The 26,417-nt window shown below is 41.1% G+C and overlaps 2 protein-coding genes across 2 annotated transcripts; both read left to right on the top strand.

The window, feature by feature from the left end:
* Positions 1 to 57: 57 nt before the first annotated feature.
* On the top strand, positions 58 to 2,508 carry LOC141083183 (protocadherin gamma-C5-like). The gene has a single exon (XM_073567349.1). It carries the CDS (start codon positions 58 to 60, stop codon positions 2,506 to 2,508), a length of 2,451 nt encoding a protein of 816 aa, XP_073423450.1.
* A 17,552-nt stretch (positions 2,509 to 20,060) lies between these two features.
* On the top strand, positions 20,061 to 22,523 carry LOC141083182 (protocadherin gamma-C5-like). Its single transcript, XM_073567348.1, has one exon. The coding sequence runs from the start codon at positions 20,061 to 20,063 to the stop codon at positions 22,521 to 22,523; it is 2,463 nt and encodes an 820-aa protein (XP_073423449.1).
* The last annotated feature ends 3,894 nt before the right edge of the window (positions 22,524 to 26,417 follow it).

The following is a 26,417-nucleotide window of genomic DNA, read 5'->3' as shown; positions in this document are numbered from 1 at the left end:
GAAAAAAGATTTGGGAATGTAAAGGATCTATGTGATGACAAGAATATTGGATAAGATATGGACATCAGAGGCTTTTGTCAGTGCTGGAAATGGCAAGTAGTCTGCGTCTTTCTCCTTTGTAGCTGGGGCTGGGTCTCTGGGCAGCTTCGTTATTCTATTGTTGAGGAGTCAGAACCAGGGACTATTGTGGGAGATGTAGCCCAGCATTTTGGTATACGAAATACAGAGATTTCTCATCGGAGGTTAAATATAAGACCTGAAGAAAACAAATATTTTGATCTGAAAGAAAATGGAGTCTTAATTACAAAAGGCAGGATTAATAGGGAGAGTCTATGTGATTCTAAACCGAGTTGCATATTGTATTTGGAGGCAGTCGCTCAAAATCCGGTGGAGATATTTAGTCTTGAAGTAGATGTCTTGGATATTAATGATAATTCTCCGACATTCTCAGTTAGTGACCAGATTATAAAAATAACAGAGCTTTTAACAAATCCGGGTACTCGATATGCATTAGAGATTGCAGAGGATTCAGATGTGGGTGTGAATGGTGTCAGTCAGTATACACTGAATACAAATCCTTATTTCTCATTGTCTGTGAAGAATCGTAAGGATGGAACGCTCATCCCTCAGCTGATTCTAGAAAAGGTTTTAGATAGAGAAGAAAAACAAGAACATCACCTCATTCTCACAGCTATTGATGGAGGAGAACCGGCCAGATCAGGGACCTGCAGAATAACAATCGTTGTATTAGATATTAATGATAATCCTCCAGTCTTTAATCAGTCAGTTTATAAAATCAGCATTAGGGAAAATCTGCCTCTGAAAACTGTGATATTAACATTAAATGCGACAGATCAGGATGATGGAGCAAATGGTGAGATACAGTTTTCTTTTGATGGTCACACATCAAAATCTGCAAAACAATTGTTTGGATTGAACACACATAAAGGTGACCTTTTTGTTAATGAATTAGTGGATTATGAAGAGTTAAATTTTTATGAATTATCTATTAGAGCTGTTGATAATGGGAACCCTGAGCTAGAAGGGAGCTGCATTGTTCAGTTGGAAATAGAAGATGTAAATGATAACTCTCCATATATTATTTTCTCTTCTACATTGTATAATATTCAAGAAAATGCTCCACTGGAAACTGTTGTAGGATTTATTAATGTGAAAGATGAGGATTCCGGAAAGAATGGAGAACTAAAATTGAGTATATCACCAAATGTGCCTTTTAAAATCAAACAGATAAATAATCGCTATGCTTTGGTCACAAATAGCAATCTGGATAGAGAGGAAACCCCCCAATACACCATAGAGGTGACAGCCTCTGATTTAGGGTCTCCTCCCCTATACAGTAAAACAAGCGTCACCCTCGGGGTGTCAGATATTAATGATAATGCTCCAGTGTTCACACAGTCTACTTATAATGCTTTCATTAAGGAGAACAGTGACCCCGGGACTCTTCTATGTACAGTATCTGCTACTGACCTAGATGAGGGGGTTAATTCTGATCTGGTTTACTCCATAGTTGAAAGTCAGATTGATGGCTCCTCTGTCTCCTCATTTGTGTACATTCATTCTAATGATGGGAATATACATGCTCAGCGATCCTTTGACTATGAGCAGATCCAGGTTTTACAAATCACCATAAAGGTAGAAGACTCAGGATCTCCACAGTTATCTTCCACTGTCCCCGTCTTTATCTTCATTCTGGATACAAATGACAATCCCCCCTCTCTGCTGTATCCAGAGCACTCTGAGGACCTCACTGTCCAAGAGAGGATTCCCAAGTCTACAAGTGCTGGATATCTGGTGACAAAACTGACTGCAGTGGATCTGGACTCTGGTCACAATGCCTGGTTGGTGTTTACTCTCATTGACCCCATCAATTATTCATCCTTTCAAGTGTCTAAACTCACAGGAGAGGTGAGAACTGTAAGAGGATTACAGGAGACTGGGAACATGGAGCAACAACTTGTCATTTCTATCAGTGATCAGGGGACTCCTCCATTATCTACCACAGTGACTGTACTTGTCAGTATAGCGGATGAGATTATAGTGGAAAGACCAAAATCTGGAGACTTCCTGACCAATTCCAAACCCCCATCAGATATGACTCTGTATCTAATCATCTCCCTAGTGGCCATCAGCTTAGTGTCACTTGTCACCTTCATGATATTATTGGTGAAATGTCTGAGGAAGGACAGTTATGATTACAGTAGTAGTTGCTGTATTCTTGGTGGATCCCAATCCAAATCCTACACAGATCAGTATCAGCCGGCTCTGTACCTGAACACAGACGGGACCTTAAAATACATGGAGGTCAGGATGGTTCCTCCTGGATCCCAGGGGCCGAGTTACCAAACTAATGTTCCACCTGCACCAGAACAACAAGATATTAATTGCATGAGGCCTGTGGATTTTCCCCAAACACAGCATTTGGTGAAAGACATCACAACTGAAGAAGATAGCCTAAATGATTCAAAGGTAAATGAAAATAAATAATATTTTAATTGTGCTAAAATATCTTTAGTTTTAATTACAATTTTTTCATTTATAAAAATCTACTACGAAATAGAATTACAATTTCATCTAGATATTTCAAACCACAATCACTGCTCTAGAAAATAGAAGAAAATATTTTTTTTTCAATTAAATACTTTTTTCTAGGAAAATACTAATTTGTGTAACGCACGTTGGAATTATATTGTAAGCCTTTTTTAACAAAGAAGGTTTTTATAATTTTTGTTTGTGTTTTATTGCAAGCTTTTTGTACTGTATAATAACTGTGTGGTACAGAGAAATTTACTTTCAATAAGTCCTCATTCCCACCTTTAGTACTTGGTCAGTATTTTACGTAAGTATTTGTAAGCTAAAATCAGGAGTGAAACAATCAGAGGAAAAATATAAGAGAAAAACGCAAACCTTTTTTTCACCCACTCCTGATTTTGGCTTACAAATAAAGAGGTAAAATACTGACCAAATTCTGAATGTGAGACCGTGGCCTAAGACAAGCAAAATATAACAGAAATGGTCCATTTACACTACAATCGACCATATAAGAGCTCAACAGTTGCTTGTTTCATTTTCATGTAACAGTGGTCATCAGGAGTCTCACACAAACATTGTTGCGATCATTTTTTATCCCTAAGGGTACCGTTACACCTAGCGATGCACCAGCGATCCTGACTAGCGATATGACGTGGTCAGGATCGCTGGTGCATCGCTAGGTGGTCGCTAGTGAGCTGCCACACAGGCAGATCTCACCAGCGACATAGCAGGGGTCGGGGATCGCTACTTACCTGTCAGACGTGGTGATCCTGCGTCCTCCCGCCCAGCTCCACGCGTCGCTCATCGGCGCCACATTAAGCGCCGCAGGAAGTGGCCGACGAGGAACGGTCCAGGAGCTTCTCGCACGATCAGCGATAACCAGCGGGGGAGCGGGTCGGAGGTAAGTATCACATGCAGCGATATCGCTAGCAATATTGCTGCAACGTCACAAAATTGGTGACTTTACAGCGATATTGCTAGCGATATCGCAGTGTGTAACGGGGGCTTCAGTATAGCATTGTTGATAGCACATCCCCTGTTTACAGAAAGAGATGTGCTGCCTGCTAAGGCCTGTTAAAGGTTACCTGTTACATTGCATAATGCTTTTAATCTGTAGATATGGGGTCAATCTGCAGTTTAATAATGTTAGATAGTTCATGAAAGTGTGACTTCCAGAAGAAAATGTGCTTTATTCCTCCACATTCCTCCATATCACTAGAGGGTTGGTGGTCATTCACAGTGTGTGAGTAGTGACCACAGTTGGCACAAGTGTGTGATTGATCGCCAGTACAGCAGTTAGGCGCCTTTCTAATGTTTTGTGCACACAAACGTAAAAATCAGATGAAGTTCTTACAAGTTGAGTTGGTGATCTTTACCTCATACTTAAATAATACCTGATTTTCCAAGGATCTATGCCATGATACATCCAATTATTCTGCTTTATGAACAGAGTCATCTATTTCCTAAACCAGCAGAAATTTTGAGAATACAATTTTAACCCTGCTCTATTGATTATCTAATTAAGTATTATCCTCTATTTTATATGGCACAATGATCAAGCTAACATTCATACTTAGCTTTATTCTCAATCACTGTCCAATGGAAACAAGACAAGTGATCACAAAACAAACAAAAAAGTGATTATTTGTTGTTAACTGCATTCTTTATGTAATGTCAAAATGTATTGCTAAACTGTCTGTTTTAATTTTTTTGCATTGGACTTGAGTTTACTTCTTTTAAGCTATTGTAGGAAGTATATTGCTTGTAATGATTGAAAACTCAAATTTGTATTGGACACTAAGATGTCTTTCAGGTATCAGATTTGTTCACGTAAGAAAAAAATTGGGTCAATTTTCATCAGAGTTTGGTCTCTTTTTCATCAGTTTTTCTAGCGTTTGAATAAAAAAAGTTTCTCTACTCACCTCTCCCATGTAACAGTCCATTAAAAGCAGACTGCACTTTGATAGTAACCAAGTGATGTCTGATTTTTCATGGACCCATAGACTCACATTGCTGATTTGGATCTTACACTCAGATTAATATTGGACACGTCTCCACGATTTTGAGTGGAATGCTTGGTCTACTATTAATCACGGATAGGTGAATGGCCCCATTTACTATTATACAACACTGATAATATCTGTAAACAAAAAACAAACATATGAATAAGTACAATAAGTACAAAGTTAGGTGGAGTAGAGTACTGTAGATACAAAGTGTGTGTGGCTCTCCCTTGGGAGGACAATATAGTTCCCGTGTAGCAGTCCATAGTACAGTTATTGAATGCTTGTCATTAGCAGATCATAGCTAATTACTAAAGACAAACTGTACAAAAGACCATTTTAATAAAATGAATTAATAAAAGCTATTTTAAGGGATATAGACATATTTGTACACTATTTTTTTCAGTTAAGTGACTCAAATATGGGCTAAAAAATATTTTTGTAATTGATTCTTTATGTCCTTGCACACATATGGCTTCTAAATACGTTAATTGAAAATCAGTCAGACAGCTCTTTCTGACTGAAGAGATTCTAAATCTCTAATTTGTCTTTTACTGGGCCCAAATTTGCGTTCAACTAAGTTCTGGTCTGTGATCAAAAATCAGCAAGGAAATGCTAATAAAAAAGAAAAAAACATAAAAGTTGCAAACTCCAAGCCAGAACAAGCTCACTGGTAGATTGTTATATAACTTATACTGGAAAGATGTATATATTTGTACCGTGTTAGCCAGTAGATATGTGATTCTTCAGATGTTGTATTAGTCTTTGCCTGATGAAGAGAATTGAGTAGTCTCGAAAGCTTGCAATTTGTTGCCATCTTTTCAGTTAGTCATTAAAAGGTATCAACCACTGAGGATGCTCAATTCTGAATATTTTTCTATATAACTTACTGTATACTGCAACGAGGTTTCAATAAACTCAATAGTGCAACATAGAAACAAAAAATGAGAATGGTGGCATAATTTTAATTGAACACGATTTTAAAAAGATTTTTAGGTCAAAATACATGCATTTAATCAGTACGTAGCATCAGATTTGGGCTGCCTTTTTTTAATAAAAGAGTGGGCAGTCATATACAAATGTCCTTAGAAGTAACCCTAATGCTTCCAAAAGGGCTCAACCTTATAGAAAAAGTCAGGACTGAATTGTGGAAACCAAACATGTAGAGCGGGAACTCATAACCCTCCATGGCTCCTCTCACTGTGGAAATCACAAGGTCTCACACATTATTGCAATAGTTCACTCTTTGCAATAACCCAGCACTACTGCACACCTTACTAAGCAGCTACTGAATGGTAACCGCTAATGATCTTAGCATATGGTAAGAGATTAGTAATCAAAAGTGCTGCTCTTTCACTGCAGGAGAGGCTGCGGAGGGTTATGGGACCCCACTGTGCAAGCCGGGATCCCACAACCTAGAAATTTCCTTCCAACTTTTGTTAGAAAGTCGGGTACTTTACAGAAAATTAGTTATTTCTGTGCACTTTTACCAAGAACCTAAATCTAGAAAAGTCACCAGCCTAGGACTACCCACTATTTTAATAAATAAAAGCTCCAAATTGATGATATATACTCTTTAAGATGAGAACAAATTCCCCAAAGATGTTCATATCCTTTAAGGCTATCCTGTCCCTTGTTCTAAAATAAATTCTAAAGTATAGTAATGACAGCCATATGGTTTGTGTTATCCAAGCCAATGTAAATAGCACAAATAATTTGAGGAAAATAATGTGCTTCAAATGGTTTTCCCAAATGTACAATATTTCTTTTTCCAACTCCTCTTTCTCCTCATTTGTTGTTGGGAAAAATTATTTTATATGGTGCCTGGCAGTGCTTCTAACCATTTTACTGCCTAAAGGGAAAGTGAAATGTTCCTTCCCTCTGCAAACTAGAATGAGATTAGCAGATTTATTATATATTAGCATATATTGGCATGCTCACAATCATTGAAGAGTCCGAGGTAAAAATCTAATTTTCTCTTGTGGATAGCACTGCATTAATGAATAAAGACTATTCAGATCAATAAACACTAAGTAAGATGCAATATGTACAGTAAGTTGTAGAGGAACTCTTCTATTATACTTGCATAGTTACATAGTTGCATAGATTACAAAAATGACCTAGGTCCATAAAGTTCAACTTTTGTGGTCTTAAAGTGTGTACCGACAGGAGTTGTTGAGTTTGGATAAGTCCTTTAACATTTGTTATCATCATGTAATATTCGATATCAAGGGCTTTTGAGCCATTCCAAATCTCTAGCTTGTCAGATCACTTGTATTGTAGTACAGAGAAAGACCAGGTAGTCCAACTCCACCTTATTTGAGTGGTTTAGGAGAATCTTATGAGGTGATTTGGAGAAGGAGAGTGATTCTAGTTAATGATAAACTTACCTGGAGCTGCCAGTGTCAGGCAGCGGCTGCCAAGGCAAACAGGATCATGGGGTGCATTAAAAGAGGTCTGGATACACATGATGAGAGCATTATACTGCCTCTGTACAAATCCCTAGTTAGACCGCACATGGCGTACTGTGTACAGTTTTGGACACCGGTGCTCAGGAAGGATAGAATGGAACTAGAGCGAGTACAAAGGAGGGCAATGAAATTATGCTATGTGTGAATGGTGACAGATGTATGATTCTGGTGACTGACTCATTATAAAACCCCTTCCCTCTGATATTACGTATGTGGATAGGGAATTAGTTTAGCAGTCAGCGCCAGTCAGTGGCAAGCCTTAGGCCACTGTGCATACCGCACCTCTACGCTAGCATCTGACATTGCGTGTGCTTTCTAGCTTTGTCGTCGAGCGGCAGTGTCCTACGCCGCGCTGCAGTTGCAGCCCTTCTTGGCGCTTGCAGCAGCGACGCTGCACACATGGCAGGTCTAGATGGATGCCGCTCCTCTGTCTTTGGTCCTGCTCCTGTGACCAGATACCGTGTGTGCATTTTCCTGAGCTTGTGACACTAACAGGCTCAGCGTTTTTGTATGTTTATGTTGCGGTGCCTCTGTGTGTGAACAGAGCCCGCGGGCTCTGCACACTTCGGGTGAAGTTGAACCCATGCGCATTATACTGCCATATTGCTCCTCTGTCATTACCTAGCAGCGGTGTAACACCTACTGTATCGTGGACCCCGAGCGACGAATGCACTTTATTATTTATTTTTATTTAGTGCGTTCCGCCGTTCCTAACATTATACTAGCGCCAGGGTCTGGCTAGTAATGGCAGATCAGCAGCAACTCCTTCAGTGCATTTGCCAGCTAGAGGGCCGGTTGGCTACTCTTGAGAGTGTTATCTTAGCGGCGAAGTCTTCGGAGGTTGCTGTACAGGCGATCGCAGAGGCGGTTTCACCTATGTCCTCATCCTCCCATGCCTCGACCGTTACCCGCCTCCCGTAGCCCGATAAATTTTCTGGTGATGGCTCCTCCTGTAGGGGTTTCGTCAGCCAGTGCTCAATCCAGCTGGAGTTACTGGCTGTGCGATTCCCTATGGAATGGGCCAAGGTGGAGTTTATTGCTTCCCTTCTGTCGGGCAAGGTGTTGGAGTGGGCTACGCCACTATGGGAGCATGGTGACCCAGAGGTTCGGACAGCTGTTCAGTTTTTAACAGCTATTAAGCAAGTCTTCCTGGGACCTCGGGTCACGCACGACACCTCTCTACAGCTACTTACTTTGACTTAGGGATCCCTCTCGGTTAGTCAGTATGCCGTTCGTTTTCGGACACTGGCTTCCAAGCTGGAGTGGTCTGACAAAGCCCTCATCCCTGTGTTTTGTAGAGGTTTAGCTGAGCATGTTAAGGATGCTATTTCTACCAGAGAGGTTCCCGCAGGTCTGGAAGAGCTGATTGCCATTGCCACCCATATTGATCTCCATTTTTCGGAGCGCGGGCTGGAGCGTGCTCAATCCAGATGGAAGGTTACTCCGGCTCCCAACCTCTTTGAACCTCTGGAATCACCTGAGCCAGAGTGTTCACTCCCAGAGCCCATGGAGGTGTCTCGCGCCAGTCTCGAGGCGTGTCCGGCACCAAGCTCCACTTGCGGCTGCCACTGTCAGCACTCTGTTCACCAGGATAACGGGGCCCTGCAATGGACGAACTCTGTGCCGCCGGGCAAGACCTTTGTCCCCCCTCCCCGTCGGCCAAAGGTTCTCGCGTGCGCACACGCGTCCAGTGCGGGTGGTCACTGTGGCTACATGCAGACCACAAAACTCCTGGTAGGGTCATATTTGGTGGCAGCACAGGGCTCGGGACATTAAAAAATAGATTCAGGCATGAGCCTCATGTGCTCGGGTAAGCTTCCTTAAACAGAGAGTGGAGACGTCCGCCGACACACCGCGGCGTCCCACTTCAACTTATGCTCCAGGCAGTTTTTCCACTCCCATGGTCTCCCACATGTCCCTTAAACCTGGCAATCTTGCCACCTCTGATACCTTCCACATGTCCCGGTTTTCCATGTCGCCTACTGGGACACCAGGTTTGCCTTCGGACGAGTCTGAGGCATATGCCTCTGATGGGCACAGGGTGGTGGATTGGAAGGCTCAGAGAGGAGGGGTCCCTAGGAGGGTGGGTAATGTTAGGCATCAGGTTTCTGCATCTGCTCTGCAGGAATCCAGAGCCTCACATTCTGCGGTCTCCTGCTGTCTTTCTACTGCAGAGGAGATTACTTTGCAGCACACCGCTCCAGAGACTAAATCCCTCTGTGCTCCTCCTGGGCATGCTCACGAGACGATCTCCCATTGGAGATCGGGAGTCATGTGCCCAGGTCCTGTTCCAGATCTCATTGGACCTTCTCAGAGATCTGGAAGGTCCCGCACGGCTATAAAAAGTGTGCATGGCCGTTCCGCCATGCGCTAGTATAGACTATACTTGCTATGTGTGAATGGTGACGGATGTATGATTCTGATGACTAACTCATTATAAAACCCCTTCCCTCTGATATTACATATGTGGATAGGGAATTAGTTTAGCAGTCAGCCCCAGTCAGTGGCAAGCCTTAGGCGACTGTGCACACCGCACCTCTACGCTAGCGTCTGACATTGCGCGTGCTTTCTAGCTTTGTCGTCGAGCGGCAGTGTCCTACGCCACGCTGCAGTTGCAGCCCTTCTTAGCGCTCGCAGCAGCGACGCCGCACACACGGCAGGTCTAGATGGACGCAGCTCCTCTGTCTTAGGTCCTGCTCCTGTGACCAGATACCGTGTGTGCATTTTCCTGAGGCCTGTGACATTAACAGGCTCAGCGTTTTTGTATGTTTATATTGCGGTGCCTCTGTGTGTGAACAGAGCCCGCTCTGCGCACTTCGGGTGAAGTTGAACCCGTGCGCATTATACCACCATATTGCTCCTCTGTCATTACCTAGCAGCGGTGTAACACCTACAGCACGGTGGACCCCAAGCCGCGAACGCACTTTATTATTTATTTTTATTTAGTGAATTCCCCCGTTCCTAACATTAAGTATATAAGGGGACAGTACAAATATGTCTCCGAGGATCTGTTTATACCAAGGAAGATGTCGATCACAAGGGGGCAATCTCTGTGTCTGGAGGAGAGAAGGTTTTTCCATCAACATAGAAGAGGATTCTTTACTGTTAGGGCAGTGAGAATCTGGAATTTTTTGCTTGAGGAGGTGGTGATGGCGAACTCAGTCGAGGGATTCAAGAGAGACCTGGATGTCTTCCTGGAGTTATTAGGTGCTTTAGAAGGATGTAGGTCTGGGGATTTATCCTGACGGAATATAGGTTGAACTGGATGGACACATGTCTTCTTTTCGGCCTTGCTAACTATGTTACTATGTTACTATGACTTGGGTCCAGACTTCTATAATATGAAGGTTGAGAGAGTCTTTTGAATCTGTGAAATAGAAGGAAATTGGATCATGGCGAAAGCTAGTATTTTTTTATTATATAAATACATATCTTTAACTTGGGTCTATTCCTCAGGAACATGTTTCTTTCATGGTCTTTTCACTTTAATGTTTAGTGTTAACTTCCAGACTCTTTATACCTGAGTCCTTTACAAATCTACCTGTCATTTAAACATTACTATTTCTACTCGTGAAATATATTTTATTAAATGTTGATGTTTAATGTAGTAATAAAGATTATTTTGTATTCATTCTAAAGACAGACTTGTTGACTCAATTTTTTTCACTGTTTATGCATATCTATCAGAGTTTTCTGTCGCTTTATGGTAGTATTTTTTATATGGTTCTTATATTTTAATTCTGGTCGCTCTTTTCTGAACTTGTTCCAGGTTGTTGATGTCTTTTTTAAAATGTGGTGCCCAAAACTGGACACAGTATTCCAGATGAGGTCTGACCAAAGAGGAGTAGAGGGCAGTAATGACTTCACATGATCTAGACTGTATGCTTCTGTTAATACATACTAGAATTGCATTTGCCTTTTTTTCTGCTGCATCACACTGCTGATTCATATTCAGTCTGTGATCTATTAGTATACCCAAGTCTTTTTCACATGTGCTGTTGCTTAGCCCTATTCCTCCCATTCTGTATATGCTTTTTTAATTTTTATTGACCAGATGTAGTATTTGCATTTTTTCCTGTTAAAAACCATTATGTTAGTTGCTGCCCACTGCTCCAGTTTATTTATATATTTTTGAATCCTCTCTCTCTCTTCTCTAGTATTAGCTATCCCTCCAAGCTTTGTGTCATCAACAAATTTAATCAGTTTACCCTCAATTCCTTCATCTAAATCGTTGATAAAGATGTTGAACAATACAGGGCCCAGGACAGAGCCCTGTGGTACCCCACTTTAGACATTCATCCAACTGGATGTACAGTCATTTATGACCACTCTTTGGGCCCGATCACTAAGCCAGTTATGAATCCACCTAACAGTTGCCTTGTCCATTCCATACTTAGCCATTTTTTCAATAAGGATTGTGTGAGATACTTTGTCAAATGCTTTGCTGAAGTCAAGATGTACTATATCTACAGCATTTCCCTGATCCACCCAGTCAGTGATTCTGTCATAGAAGCAAATTAAGTTAGTCTGACATGACTTATTAGTTACAAATCCATGCTGACGCTGTTTAATCACTTCATTCCTATCCAGGTACTTACATACATTTTGTTTAATAATTTGTTCAAAGGTCTTTCCTGGCATAGAAGTCAGACTCACCGGCCTATAGTTGCCTGGGTCCACCTTCTTCCCCTTTTTGAAGATAGGAACAACATTTGCTCTTCTCCAGTCTTCTGGGACTTCTCCTGTTCTCCAAGAATTTTCAAAGATTATGGAGAGGGGTTCAAAAATGTCTTCTGCTATCTCCTTCAGTACTCTGGGGTGTAATTCATCTGAACCTGGAGACTTGAATTCATTTAGGTTAGCTAAGTGTTTCCTCACTATATTTCTGTTTATAGATATCCTGGATTCTTCTATTCCCTTAATAGGACAGTGAAGAACAGTTGATGTTACATTTCCTTTCTGAGAGAAAACAGATGCAAAATAGGAATTTAAAAGTTCGGCCTTCTCAACATCCTGTCTTACCATTTTATCATTTTCATCCTGCAAAAATCCTATAGCATCTTTGACTTTTCTTTTACTTTTGACATATCCCAAAGATCCTTTATTATTGCTTTTGACGTCACTTGCAAGCCTCAATTCATTGTCAGCTTTAGATAATCTGATTTGTGCCCTGCAAGTTCTGCAGACAGCATTATATTCTTCTTTAGATATGCCTCCCTCTTTCCATTTTATAAACATTTCTTTCTTCCTTTTTAGCATGTGCTTAAGTTCTGTGTTCATCCATCCTGGTTTCCTTAAATGCTTCCTATTCTTCCCTCTTTTTGGAATTGTTAACAATTGTGCTTTGAGAATTTCATTTTTCAAGATTTCCCTTTCTTCCAGGACATTTTTGTCCTTAAGGATATCCAGCCATTGGATCTCTCCAATTCTCTTTCTGAATCCCTCAAAATCTGCCTTTCTGAAATCTAACCTTGACATCTGAGTCTTCACAGGTCTTCCTCCTCTAGTTATCCAAAATTCTAAAATAGCATGGTCACTACCACCTGGGGTCCCAGCCACTTTTACCTCCTCAACCATTTCCTCCCTGTCCATGTCATATGCTTCCCATCATGGTATCAATAAAAACATCACTTCATTGTGCAAAAAGAGCCCTCATGAAATTGTATGGATGGAAAAAAAAAGATATGTGTACTTGAAATTGGTGACAGAAATATTTTTATTCTTTTTCCAAGGTTTTGAATTCTTTCAAGCCACTGAAATATATGAAAAAACCTTATAAGTTCGCAATCAATGTAAATATGTTGCCCTAGGTAATTGTATAGACAGGTCGAATCTACCATAAAATAAAGATTGTGAAACCAAAACACAAAAATTTTAGCAAAATTGTGTTTTTTTTTTCTTTGCCATCACCACTTTGAATTTTTTCATGTTGTTTTCAGTAAATGATATAGTAAATATAATGGGTTTATCAAGAACTCTAACTTTTCCTGCAGAAAAACAAGCCCATATATGGCCATGTCAATCGAAGAATAGCTCTTGGAATGAGAGGAGGAAAAAAATAACGTGCAAAAAGCAAAAAAAGTCCAGATCCATAATGAGTAAATAGCTAGCTGTAAGATAATTAAAAAAAATACAAATTTGCAGAAATACTTGTTTTTTTTCATCAAACATGGTTAACTAGTGTTCAGATATTGCATCAAACCATGCTTGTTGAGGAGACTAGTGATGAGCGAGTATACGCGTTGCTCGGGTGGTCTCCGAGTATTTTGGCGTGCTCGCAGATTTAGTTTTCATCGTCTCAGCTGCATGATTTGCGACTGCTAGACAGGCTGAATACATGTGTGGAATGCCTGTTTGTTAAGGAATTCCCATATTGTTATGAATGAGTCACCGTAGGAGGCAGACACAAAAATAGCAGCTAAGTCCAGAAAACCGGAGAAGTTGGCAACTATCAGATTGCAGACCCCTGAACCTAACAACACAACTAGCAGTAGCCGTGGGGGGTTCCTACAGTGCCCTAGACCCCTCGATCACAGCCGGAGAAACTAAATAGCCTAAAGACAGAAAAGGAAAACTAAACTGCCCCAGAGCAGACCCCAAAGTAAAAGGCAGCCCCCAACATATAATGACGGTGAAGCAAGATGAAAAAACACACACACAGATAGAAAGATAGGCTGAGCAAACAATGGGGCCCAAACTCACTAAGATAGGACAGGATAGGATAGGAGCTGTCTGCAATCTGCAAAAACCCTGAAAAGACATAAGCCAACAGGCTGATATGGAAAAAGGCCCTGAAGCAGCTAGACTTCAGAAACTATATCAGCACTCAGGTATTTTCTGAAGACAGAGCTAAAGGAATTCAGATCACCCCAGCAGGGAATGACAGAAATCCAGCAAAAACAAAAACAACGTACAAATGCAAATGGAAGAGCAGAAAACTTAGCTTTTGGAGAGCAGGAATTCAGACTGGTATCCAAGGATCCACAGAGAAATCACCCGCAGAGCAGACGGGCGTGGACAGCCTTATATCCAGTCAGAAACTCCACTCAGCCAATCATCATCATTAGACCCAGATGCCTGATAATCAGGCTCACTATCTTTCTTTACTAGAAGAGGGAGTTCATTGGGCCTCAGTGGTAAAGGGGAAAATGAACTCACAACAGTACCTCCCCCTTGAGGAGGGGTCACCGAACCCTCAACCACGCCACCAGGGCGATCAGGGTGAGCCCGATGAAAGGCACGCACCAATCTTTTGGCATGAATATCAGAGGCAGAGACCCAGGAATTATCCTCCTGACCATAACCCTTCCATTTAACCAAATACTGGAGTCTCCGTCTAGCCAGACGGGAATCCAGTACCTTCTCTACCTCATATTCCATGTTACCTTCAACCAATACAGGGTCTGGAGGTGCCACCCCAGGAACAACAGGTTCAACAAACCTCTTCAACAAAGACTTATGGAACACATTATGGATTTTAAATGTGACAGGAAGAGCCAAACGAAAAGAGACTGGATTAATAATCTCCAAAATCTTGTAAGGTCCAATAAATCTAGGCTTAAACTTAGGAGAAGCCACCTTCATAGCAATATTTTTTGATGATAACCACACCATATCACCAACCTTAAACTGGGGACCAATGGTCCTATGTCGGTTGGAAAACCGCTGGGCCTTTTCCTGGGAGAGAGATAACTTATCCACCACTTGGTCCCAGATCTGGTGCATTCTCTCCACCACAGTGTCAACACCTGGGCAGGCAGAGGGCTCCACCTGCCCTGAAGAAAATCGAGGATGAAACCCAAAGTTACAAAAAAAAGGTGACATCAAAGTGGCAGAACTAGCTCTATTATTTAAAGCAAATTCGGCCAAGGGCAAAAATGAAACCCAATCATCCTGATCAGCGGAAATAAAACATCTCAAATATGACTCCAAGGTCTGGTTTGTTCTCTATGTCTGCCCATTGGTTTGAGGGTGAAAAGCAGAGGAGAAGGACAACTGAATTCCCAGCTTGGAACAGAAAGTTCTCCAAAATCTAGACACAAACTGAACCCCTCTGTCAGATACAATGTTCTCAGGAATCCCGTGCAAGCGAACCACCTGTTGCAAAAACAGGGGTACCAACTCAGAGGAAGACGGCAACTTAGGGAGTGGTACAAGATGGACCATCTTAGAGAATCTATCACAAATCACCCAAATAACAGTCATTCTCTGAGAGACAGGCATATCAGAGATAAAATCCATTGAAATATGGGTCCATGGCCTCTTGGGGACAGGCAAAGGCATCAACAACCCACTAGAGCGAGAACACGATTTAGACCGGGAGCAAGTCCCACAGGACTGCACAAAATTCCTGACATCACGAGACAAGGAGGGCCACCAAAAATACCGACTCACCAAATCTCTAGTACCAAAAATACCTGGATGACCAGCCAAAGCAGAGCAATGAAATTCAGACATCACTCTCCTCTTTCACTGGTCAGGAACATACAACTTTCCACTGGGACAACGCTCAGGTTTGTCCTCCTGGAACTCTTCCAGAGCACGTCTCAAATCGGGCGAGATGGCAGAAAGAACTACCTCTTCGCCTAAGATGGTAGCAGGTTTGGTCACTACAGGAGAATCAGCAAAGAAGCTCCTAGAGAGGGCGTCTGCCTTGACATTCTTAGTTCCAGGAAGAAAAGAAACCACAAAATCAAAACGTGTAAAAAACAAGGCCCACCTAGCCTGTCTAGGGTTCAAGCGCTTAGCCGACTCTAGGTAAATCAAATTCTTGTGGTCAGTGAGGACCACGACTTGATGCTTAGCTCCCTCCAACCAATGTCTCCACTCCTCAAATGCCCATTTCATGGCCAACAGTTCCCGATTCCCCACATCATAGTTACGTTCAGATGGAGAGAACTTTCGGGAAAAGAAAGCACAGGGATTCATTTTAGATGTTACAGGATCCTTTTGGGACAAAACAGCTCCTGCACCAATCTCAGAAGCATCCACCTCTACCTGGAACGGAAGTGAGACATCAGGTTGCCGCAAAACCGGGGCGGAGGTGAATCTTCGCTTCAGCTCCTGAAATGAAGAAACAGCCTCTGGAGACCAATTCAACACATCAGCACCCTTCTTAGTCAAATCAGTCAATGGCTTGGCAATACTAGAAAATTTTGCTATAAATTTCCGATAAAAATTAGCAAAACCCAAAAACTTCTGAAGGGCCTTCAAAGAAGTGGGCTGAACCCAATCGTGAATGGCCTGTACCTTGGTCGGGTCCATTTCAATAGTTGACGGAGACAAAATAAATCCCAAAAAAGAAATCCTCTGTACTCCAAAAAGGCATTTAGATCCTTTGACATACAGGGAATTCTCCCTCAAGATCCGGAACACAGTCCGAATATGTTCCACATGAGAATCCCAATCCTTGGAGAAGATCAAAATATCATCCAGATAGATAATCAAAAATTTATCGCCAAAATCTCTGAAAATATCGTTCATGAAGCACTGGAAGACAGAAGGGGCATTAGTGAGCCCAAAAGGCATCACCAGGTACTCAAAATGTCCCTCCGGAGTATTAAACGCCGTCTTCCATTCATCCCCATGCTTAATGCGAATAAGATTATACGCCCCCCTGAGGTCAAGCTTGGTAAACCAACAAGCACCTTTAACTCTAGAGAATAGATCCAAAATCAGGGGTAACAGATACTGATATTTAACAGTAATTTTGTTGAGGGCACGATAATCAATACAAGGTCTTAATGATCCATCTTTTTTGGCTACAAAAAAAAAACCGGCACCTAAGGGTGACGAGGATGGTCTAATATGACCCTTCTCCAATGCCTCCTTAATATAGGATCGCATAGCCTCGTGCTCGGGTACAGATAAATTGAAGAGCCGACCCTTGGGGAATTTACACCCCGGGCTCAGTTCAATTGCACAGTCATAACTTCTATGAGGAGGCAGAGACGCAGACTCATTCTCACTAAATACATCATAAAAGTCTGCCAAATAATCAGGAACATCATGCGACTGAGGAGAGGTGGAAAACACCGGAGCCTCACTAAAGGCACACCGACAACCCCAACTCACCACAGACACAGATTTCCAATCCAAAACTGGATTATGAATTTGCAACCAGGGAAACCCCAGAACAATGGTATCATGCAGATTATGCAACACCAAAAATCTGCAATTTTCTTGATGGTCTGGGGCAACCTGCATTACCACCTGGGTCCAAAACTGAGGTTTATTTTTTGCCAAAGGAGTAGCATCAATTCCCCTCAAAGGAATAGGCGTCTGCAGAGGTGTCATCGGAAATCCACAACGTTTAGCAAAATCCAAGTCCATTAGGTTTAGAGCTGCTCCCGAATCCACAAAAGCGTTGGCGGAAAATGTGGACAGGGAGCAGATCAGAGTAATAGCCAGAAGAAACTTAGGTTGAACACCACCAACAGAAAATGTGTGTGCAAAGCGTTTCTCTCGTTTAGGACAGACAGAAATAATATGCGAGGCATCTCCACAGAAAAAACACAACTTATTACGCCTTCTGAACTCCTGACGCTGCTCTCTGGACAAAACTCTATCACATTGCATAGGCTCAGACACTCGTTCAACAAGTGGCAACACCACTCGTGCAGTTTTGCGTTCGCGCAAACGCCGATCAATCTGAATGGCTAATGACATAGTATCGTCAAGACCAGAGGGAACAGGAAATCCCACCATAGTATCTTTTACGGCTTCCGACAAACCCCTCCGAAAGAGAGCAGCCAAGGCATTATCATTCCAGGTAGTAAGTACCGCCCACTTTTGGAATTTTTGACAGTACGACTCTGCAGAATCTTGACCCTAGTTCAATGCCAGCAGGGTCTTTTCAGCCTGATCAATGGCATTAGGTTCGTCATACAACAACTCCAAGGCTTGAAAAAATGCGTTCACACTAGTCAGAATAGGATCATCAGGTTTCAAAGAAAACGCCCAATCCTGGGGATCGCCAAGCAGCAAAGAGATGATAATTTTAACCTGCTGTGCGGAGCTCCCCGACAAGTTAGGCTTCAAGGCAAAAAATAATTTACAATTATTTTTGAAATTCAAAAATTTAGACCGATCCCCAAAAAATACATCAGGTGTGGGAATCTTTGGTTCAGCAGTATGAGAATGAGCAAGGTAGGCGGAAATTCCCCGCACTTCCGCAGCTAGCTGCTCCACACGATCAGACAATTGCTTTATCTCCATTGAGAGAAAAAAAAATCCCCCTACGGCCTCAGAGATATAGAGGAAAAAATATACACACTTTTTTTTTTTTTTTTACAATTCTTTCCTGCTATTGAGTACCTAGGATCTGCGGTTGGGCGGGTGATTCTGTTATGAATGAGTCACCGTAGGAGGCAGACACAAAAATAGCAGCTAAGTCCAGAAAACCGGAGAAGTTGGCAACTATCAGATTGCAGACCCCTGAACCTAACAACACAACTAGCAGTAGCCGTGGGGAGTTCCTACGGTGCCCTAGACCCCTCGATCACAGCCGGAGAAACTAAATAGCCTAAAGACAGAAAAGGAAAACTAAACTGCCCCAGAGCAGACCCCAAAGTAAAAGGCAGCCCCCAACATATAATGATGGTGAAGCAAGATGAAAAAACACACACACAGATAAAAAGATATGCTGAGCAAACAATGGGGCCCAAACTCACTAAGATAGGACAGGATAGGATAGGAGCTGTCTGCAATCTGCAAAAACCCTGAAAAGACATAAGCCAACAGGCTGATATGGAAAAAGGCCCTGAAGCAGCTAGACTTCAGAAACTATATCAGCACTCAGGTATTTTCTGAAGACAGAGCTAAAGGAATTCAGATCACCCCAGCAGGGAATGACAGAAATCCAGCAAAAACAAAAACAACGTACAAATGCAAATGGAAGAGCAGAAAACTTAGCTTTTGGAGAGCAGGAATTCAGACTGGTATCCAAGGATCCACAGAGAAATCACCCGCAGAGCAGACGGGCGTGGACAGCCTTATATCCAGTCAGAAACTCCACTCAGCCAATCATCATCATTAGACCCAGATGCCTGATAATCAGGCTCACTATCTTTCTTTACTAGAAGAGGGAGTTCATTGGGCCTCAGTGGTAAAGGGGAAAATGAACTCACAACACCATATGTATTCATCTTGTCTAGCAGCCGCAAATCATGCAGCTGAGACAACAAAACTAGATCTCTGAGCACGCCAAAATACTCTGAGATCACCCAAGCATGCTCGGGGAGACCCGAGCAACAATGCTACTGGCCCATCACTAGAGGAGACAAAAATAAACATGAAACCTGGCTATGCAGTAAGTCATTATCTTTTCAGTTATTCTTTGTCCAATTTATATACTATTTTTTTTAATTTAATTGTCTGTAAGTGTTACATATAAAAACAGAATACTTGTTGAACTATATAAAGAATATTGATTGGATAATTGGCAGGACTTTACCGTTCAGTTATTGTAGAACTGTTTTGGCGATAATCACCATCAAAACTCCAAATTTTTCAAAAATATATAGTTCTATATAAACATGGTCCATTTGAATACACATAGATAATACAACATGAGTCGAGGAAATAACACATACAAATCTGTGTATCTGTTCAAATGAAAGGATTTTGACAAAATGTATAAATACACAAATGCAATTGGCTAGATGTGTTCCACAGTATTAAATTCTATACGAAATGTATATGCTCTGACAGATTGAAAATGTTTGCATATTAAGCTGTAATTTATACAAATGGCCAGAAGAGAGCAGCCTCGTATTTATGTTTTAATATTAAGCTATACCAGAGAATGAGCTCATGTCAGCTCTGCGCTCTCCTCCCCCTGGCTCAGTGATTCACCCTCCCATCATCTCTTACACAAAGAAGAGCTGCAGCTCTGATGAGAGCCGTGCGGATCTTTCCTTTCTTCAGATGGATTATCTTTTTGGGAATATGGACAGATAAATTCATCACCCTCATGCAGCTTGGATTACACAGGATCTACATGACATCAGATATCAAGAGAATCATTTAAGATATGGACATCAGAGGCTTTTGTCAGTGCTGGAAATGGCAAGTAGTCTGCTCCTTTCTCCTTTGTAGCTGGGGCTGGGTCTCTGGGCAGCTTCGTTATTCTATTGTTGAGGAGTCTGAGCCGGGGACATTGGTAGGAAATGTAGCTCAGGATCTGGGGATAAAGCGTGCAGAGCTCTCTCAGCGCAGGATATATCTGAGATCTGAGAAATACCAAAGATATTTCAGTGTAAACCAGGCAAATGGAGGGCTGGTTGTGAAGGACAGGATTGATAGGGAGAGCCTGTGTGTCTCTAGTCCCAGCTGTTTACTGCAGATAGAGGTTGTGGCTGAGAATCCTATGGAGCTTTTTACTCTAGAAATAGAGATTCTGGATATTAATGATAATTCTCCCACATTCTCATCAAATTATCCCATTATTGAGATTACAGAAGTGTTCACAGGTTCTGGTGCTCGGTTTGCCTTAAACATTGCAAAGGATTTAGATGTGGGTGTGAATGGTGTCAGTCAGTATACACTGAACACAAATCCTTATTTCGCATTGTCTGTGAAGAATCGTAAGGATGGAACGCTCATCCCTCAGCTGATACTAGAAAAGGTTTTAGACAGAGAAGAAAAACAAGAACATCACCTCATTCTCACAGCTATTGATGGAGGAGAACCGGCCAGATCAGGGACCTGCAGAATAACCATCGTTGTATTAGATATTAATGATAATCCTCCAGTCTTTAATCAGTCAGTTTATAAAATCAGCATTAAAGAAAATCTGCCACTGAAAACTGTGATATTAACATTAAATGCATCAGATCAGGATGACGGAGCAAATGGTGAAATTCAATTCTCCTTCGATGATCACACATTTGAGCCTGCTAGAGAAATATTTTCTCTAAATGACAAAAATGGGGAGATTTCTATCAATGGAAGTGTGGATTTTGAAGAGCAAAGCTTTTATGAATTATCTATCAAAGCCATTGATAAAGGCATTCCAAAATTAGAAGGAAACTGCATTATTCAAGTAGAAATAGAAGATGTAAATGACAATTCCCCAGAAATTTCATTTGCAAAAGTAGCTAATAATATTCCAGAAAATGCACTCTCTGGGGATGTTGTTGGATTTGTTGATGTAAAAGATAAGGATTTTGGGAAAAATGGAGAAATAAGACTGGATTTATCACCAAATGTACCTTTTAAAATTAGACATCTTAAAAATCATTATGCATTGGTAACAGATGGGAATCTGGATAGAGAGGAAACCCCCCAATACACCATAGAGCTGACAGCCTCTGATTTAGGGTCTCCTCCTATGTACAGTAAAACAAGCATCACCCTCGTGGTGTCAGATATTAATGATAATGCTCCAGTGTTCACACAGTCTACTTATAATGCTTTCATTAAGGAGAACAGTGACCCCGGGACTCTTCTATGTACAGTATCTGCTACTGACCTAGATGAGGGGGTTAATTCTGATCTGGTTTACTCCATAATTGAGAGTAAGATTGACGGCTCCTCTGTCTCCTCCTTTGTGTATATTCATTCTAATGATGGGAATATATATGCTCAGCGATCCTTTGACTATGAGCAGATCCAGGTATTACAAATCACCATAAAGGTAGAAGACTCAGGATCTCCACAGTTATCTTCCACTGTCCCCATCTTTATCTTCATTATGGATACAAATGACAATCCCCCCTCTCTGCTGTCTCCAGAGCACTCTGAGGACCTCATTGTCCAAGAGCGGATTCCCAAGTCTGCAGGTGCTGGATATCTGGTGATAAAACTGTCTGCAGTGGATCTGGACTCTGGTCACAATGCCTGGTTGGTGTTTACTCTCATTGACCCCATCAATTATTCCTCATTTCAAGTGTCTAAACTCACAGGAGAAGTGAGAACTGTAAGAGGATTACAGGAGACTGAGAACATGGAGCAACAACTTGTCATTTCTATCAGTGATCAGGGGACTCCTCCATTATCCACCACAGTGACTGTACTTGTCAGTATAGCGGATGAGATTATAGTGGAAAGACCGAAATCTGGAGACTTCCTGACCAATTCCAAACCCCCATCAGATATGACTCTGTATCTAATCATCTCCCTAGTGGCCATCAGCTTAGTGTCACTTGTCACTTTCATGATATTATTGGTGAAATGTCTGAGGAAGGACAGTTTTGATTACAGCAGTAGTTGCTGTATTCTTGGTGGATCCCAATCCAAATCCTACACAGACCAGTATCAGCCGGCTCTGTACCTGAACACAGACGGGACCTTAAAATACATGGAGGTCAGGATGGTTCCTCCAGGATCCCAGGGGCAGAGTTACCAAACTAATTTACCTCCAGCCCTGGAGCAAAAAGATTTTAATTTTATGATGCCTGTGGATTTTCCTCAGTTAAAGGATTTAATTAAAGACACCACAGCACCCTCAGAAATGAGCGGCCTAAATAATTCTGACATGGTAAATATTAAGTAAAAATTATTTTTTATTGTGTTTAAACATCCTTTTTTAAACTGCTTTTTGTGTTTATAGAAAATTTTAAGTTGTAAAAGATTTACAAGTATGATGTAGATTTGAATCTAGCAGCATTTGTATTGTACACAATTAAGTGTCATCTCATTTGAGACAAATCTTTATTTCATTTTAATCTAATTATTTTATATACGTACTAACATATTTGTTGCCAACGATCTACCAGTTTTTAATAACTGTTGGTATCATGGAAAAAATCAATTTTCTATTAGTATGTTTTGAGCACAATGTATTTTTAAATTTCTTTAGTTTTCTGTTTTCATGTTATTCTTATATTGTAGTGAAATATTTTTATATATAACATATGAAATCTTATGGTATTTGCACATGTGAAGTATTGTCTGTAGACATTTCTTGTGCTAATGCTGAGCGTTGGCAACAAAAACACAGCATTAAATGTTCGCGTTTATGCCGTGTTTGTTTGTCGTTAGAATAGGTAAAAAATACTGCAAAAATTATTTAAGAATTGACACACTGCAGATACGAAACTGCTTGAAATCTGTAAGGAGAAAATAAGCAGCGTGTGTATGAGACTTCAAGAATCTCGTTCACTTTTCTGGAATTAGGAAATCTTTCAGTTTTTGTAACAAAACTGAATGCAAATGTAGCTCAACAAAAATACAGCAAATACTTAATACATTTGCTTAGAAAGACCCACAACTATCTACAGTATAGGTTGCATTGGATTTTCCAATATTATATGCCAACTGTGGGCAGCCTCGTTATTGTGACTTTCAAAATTGTTTTAATCTATTTTTATGTGGTATATGTAATATACTGGAATGTTAATTATTAAAAACTTTAATAGTTTCACATAAAGAATTTGAAAACATATTTTTAAACACAATATTCGAGCACTCTAAGTTAGTTAATATACAGGATGGGCCATTTATATAGATACACCTAAATAAAATGGGAATGGTTGGTGATATCAACTTCTTGTTTGTGGCACATTAGTATATGGGAGGGGGAAAACTTTTCAAGATGAGTGATGACCATGGTGGCCATTTTGAAGTTGGCCATTTTGGATCCAACGTTATTTTTTCCAATGGGAAGTGTTTCATGTGACACATCAAACTTATTGAGAATTTCACAAGAAAAACAATGGTATGCTTGGTTTTAACATAACTTTATTCTTTCATGAGTTATTTACAAGTTTATGACTACTTAAAAAATGTGTTCAAAGTGCTGCCCATTGTGTTGGATTGTCAATGCAACCCTAGTCTTCCCCTCTTGACACACTGATAGCAACACCGCAGAAGAAATGCTAGTCTAAGGGGGTCAGATTCCTTGTAGGAATGCTTGCACTTGACACCCATAAAGTGGTGGTGCACCATCTTGCTGGAAAAACTCAGAGAACATGCCATCTTCAGTGCATAAAGAGGGCAACGTATCATCATGTAGCAATTTAAGATATCCAGTGGCATTGAGGTTTCATTGATGAAGAATGATCCCACTATCTTTGTACCCTATATACCACACCATACCATCAATTATGGGTGTCAGGTCCGAGCATTCCTACATGAACAGTTTCCTGGAAAGTGGATTGGTCATCGTGGGCCAGTTGAATGGCCACCAAGGTCTCCCAATCTGACACCCTTAGACTTTTATCTGTAGGATCATCTGAAGGCAATTGTCTACGCTGTGAAGATACGAGATGTGCAGCATCTGAAACAATGAATACTGGAAGCCTGTGCTAGCATTTCTTCTGTGATGATGCTATCAGTGTGTCAAGAGTGGGAGAAGAGGGTTGCATTCAAAATCCAACACAATGGGCAGTACTTTGAACACATTTTATAAGTGGTCATAAACTTGTAAATAACTCATGAAAGAATAGAGTTAAGTTAAAACCAAGCACACCATTGTTTTTCTTGTGAAATTTTCAATACGTTTGATGTGTCACAAGACCCTCTTCCCATTGAAAAAAATAAAGTTAGATCCAAAATGGCTGACTTCAAAATGGCCACCATGGTCACTACCCATCTTGAATAGTTTCCCCACCCCCATATACTAATGTGTCACAAACAGGAAGTTGATATCAACAACCATTCCCATTTTATTCAGGTGTATCCATATAAATGGCCCACCCTGTAGTTAATAGAGATAGTTACAATCAAGAAAGTGGCTGCAAGGAGAATGTCTCCAGTGAACCTGCTCTGTCAGTGTATTAGAAGAATGATCTATTAATTTGAATGGACACCATATAATTCGTAGCTTCTCTTGTGATGGCGCTTTATAAGAAATAAACACTCGTCAATATGATCTGTAAATCAGTTATGATCCATAAGGGTCCAAACAGTTTTAATTGATTTTCAGGTGACTCTTCTAACAAAATAGAATTGTAAAATGTGAAGAATGACTTGTGGACTATGGCTTATTCTGTTATTTCTTTTTCATAGCAAAACTATAATATGAAGCCATTTATTCATATTGTTATCGATCACTGTCCTCATGGGTGCTCACAATTTAATTTGTCTAGACTCTTAAAGTGTAACCATCATATTATTATTTCTATTTTTTCATTCAGCAATTGTTCATGTAACTTTTGGAAACTTTGATTTTTATCTCATTATGGAAATCTGCTTCTTTTTCCACCAAGACTGATAGGTCATTAACAAAATTCTCAATTCACAAGTAAAATCTGTCCAGTGAATATTGACTTTTCCTTTACTGAGATAGGAGATGGCAGCTGTTGGTTATAAAGTTCTACGGAGAATTGTCATTTCAGGGTAATGTGCAGCAGAATGTCCGTGTCTTCTTCTAGCTTCTCCTCCATCCTTCAAAGAAAATTAAAAGCACCGTCTCTTATCTCAGTGATGGGAAAGTCTGACTTAACTGAATACAGATTTTACCCACAAATTGAAATTGAATAATCTGTCCAGGAGGAGAAAGATGCAAATTCTTATATTACAAAGTTGCATATTTTCATGCGTACTTTTGATTTAGGAAGCAGAAATTAAAACTGCAGTCACTTTTTAGATTCCTATACACATTAGTTAGCAGTCAGTTGAATGATTCATAAGTCTACAGTGATCTCTCCCATTACAAAGGAAAGCTCGGCCTGCTCAACTATAGTACTGTTAGGGTTGCGGATCGCTCTAAATATAAAATATGAGAAAGTGAGATCGCAACCCGGGGTCCACCGTGCAGAGGTGATATACTGCTGCTAGGTAATGGTGGACCATAACTGGTGGTATAAGTAGAACACTCAGGTTAACTTCAACCGGTTAATAGAAAGCGGACCCTGTTGCTTCACAGAAGCGCAATACTGCTGAGTGAGCGCTAGTGTTGTGGTCACAGGACCCTGCCCCAAGGACATGGGGTTAGAGTTTCTCTAGACCCACTAGCATTCGGCGCCGCTACTGTGATGCCTGGACATAAACCACTTAAAGATAAAGCACACTAGGTGCAGACAGCGCCGCACTGGCAGACGCCATTAACAAGCCTAACCTGATGGCTGGAAAGCGCAATGTTAGCGCACAGCGCCGCACTGACGGTTGCTGCTTGACGCAGTATAGTAGTGCCTTGTGCTTGTTGGCACAGTTAGGCACTAAGTGTGGTGCAGGGGACTGGATGAACCGTGGCACATAGGCAATTCCACCTGTAGGCGCTGACTTATCTCTAATACCCTATACACATGCACAACCAGAGCGAGGGAGTCTTAATGAGTCAGTCACCAGAACGCATACATCCATCTTCACACAGAACTGCAAAATACTGTCTATACTAGCGCATGGCTGAGCGGCCATGTGAACCTTTTATAGCAGCGTCCTTCCGGGACCTTCCTGACCCTCCTGATGGTCCAATCCGAACTGGAGAAGGATCTGAGCATGTGAC

The sequence above is a fragment of the Dendrobates tinctorius genome, unplaced genomic scaffold, assembly GCF_039654945.1.
Source record: "Dendrobates tinctorius isolate UK_male_01 unplaced genomic scaffold, ASM3965494v1 ptg000020l, whole genome shotgun sequence".
Lineage (NCBI taxonomy): Eukaryota > Metazoa > Chordata > Amphibia > Anura > Dendrobatidae > Dendrobates > Dendrobates tinctorius.
The sequence above is the reverse complement of the archived record's forward strand: the minus strand, read 5'-3'. Positions and strand labels throughout refer to the sequence as shown.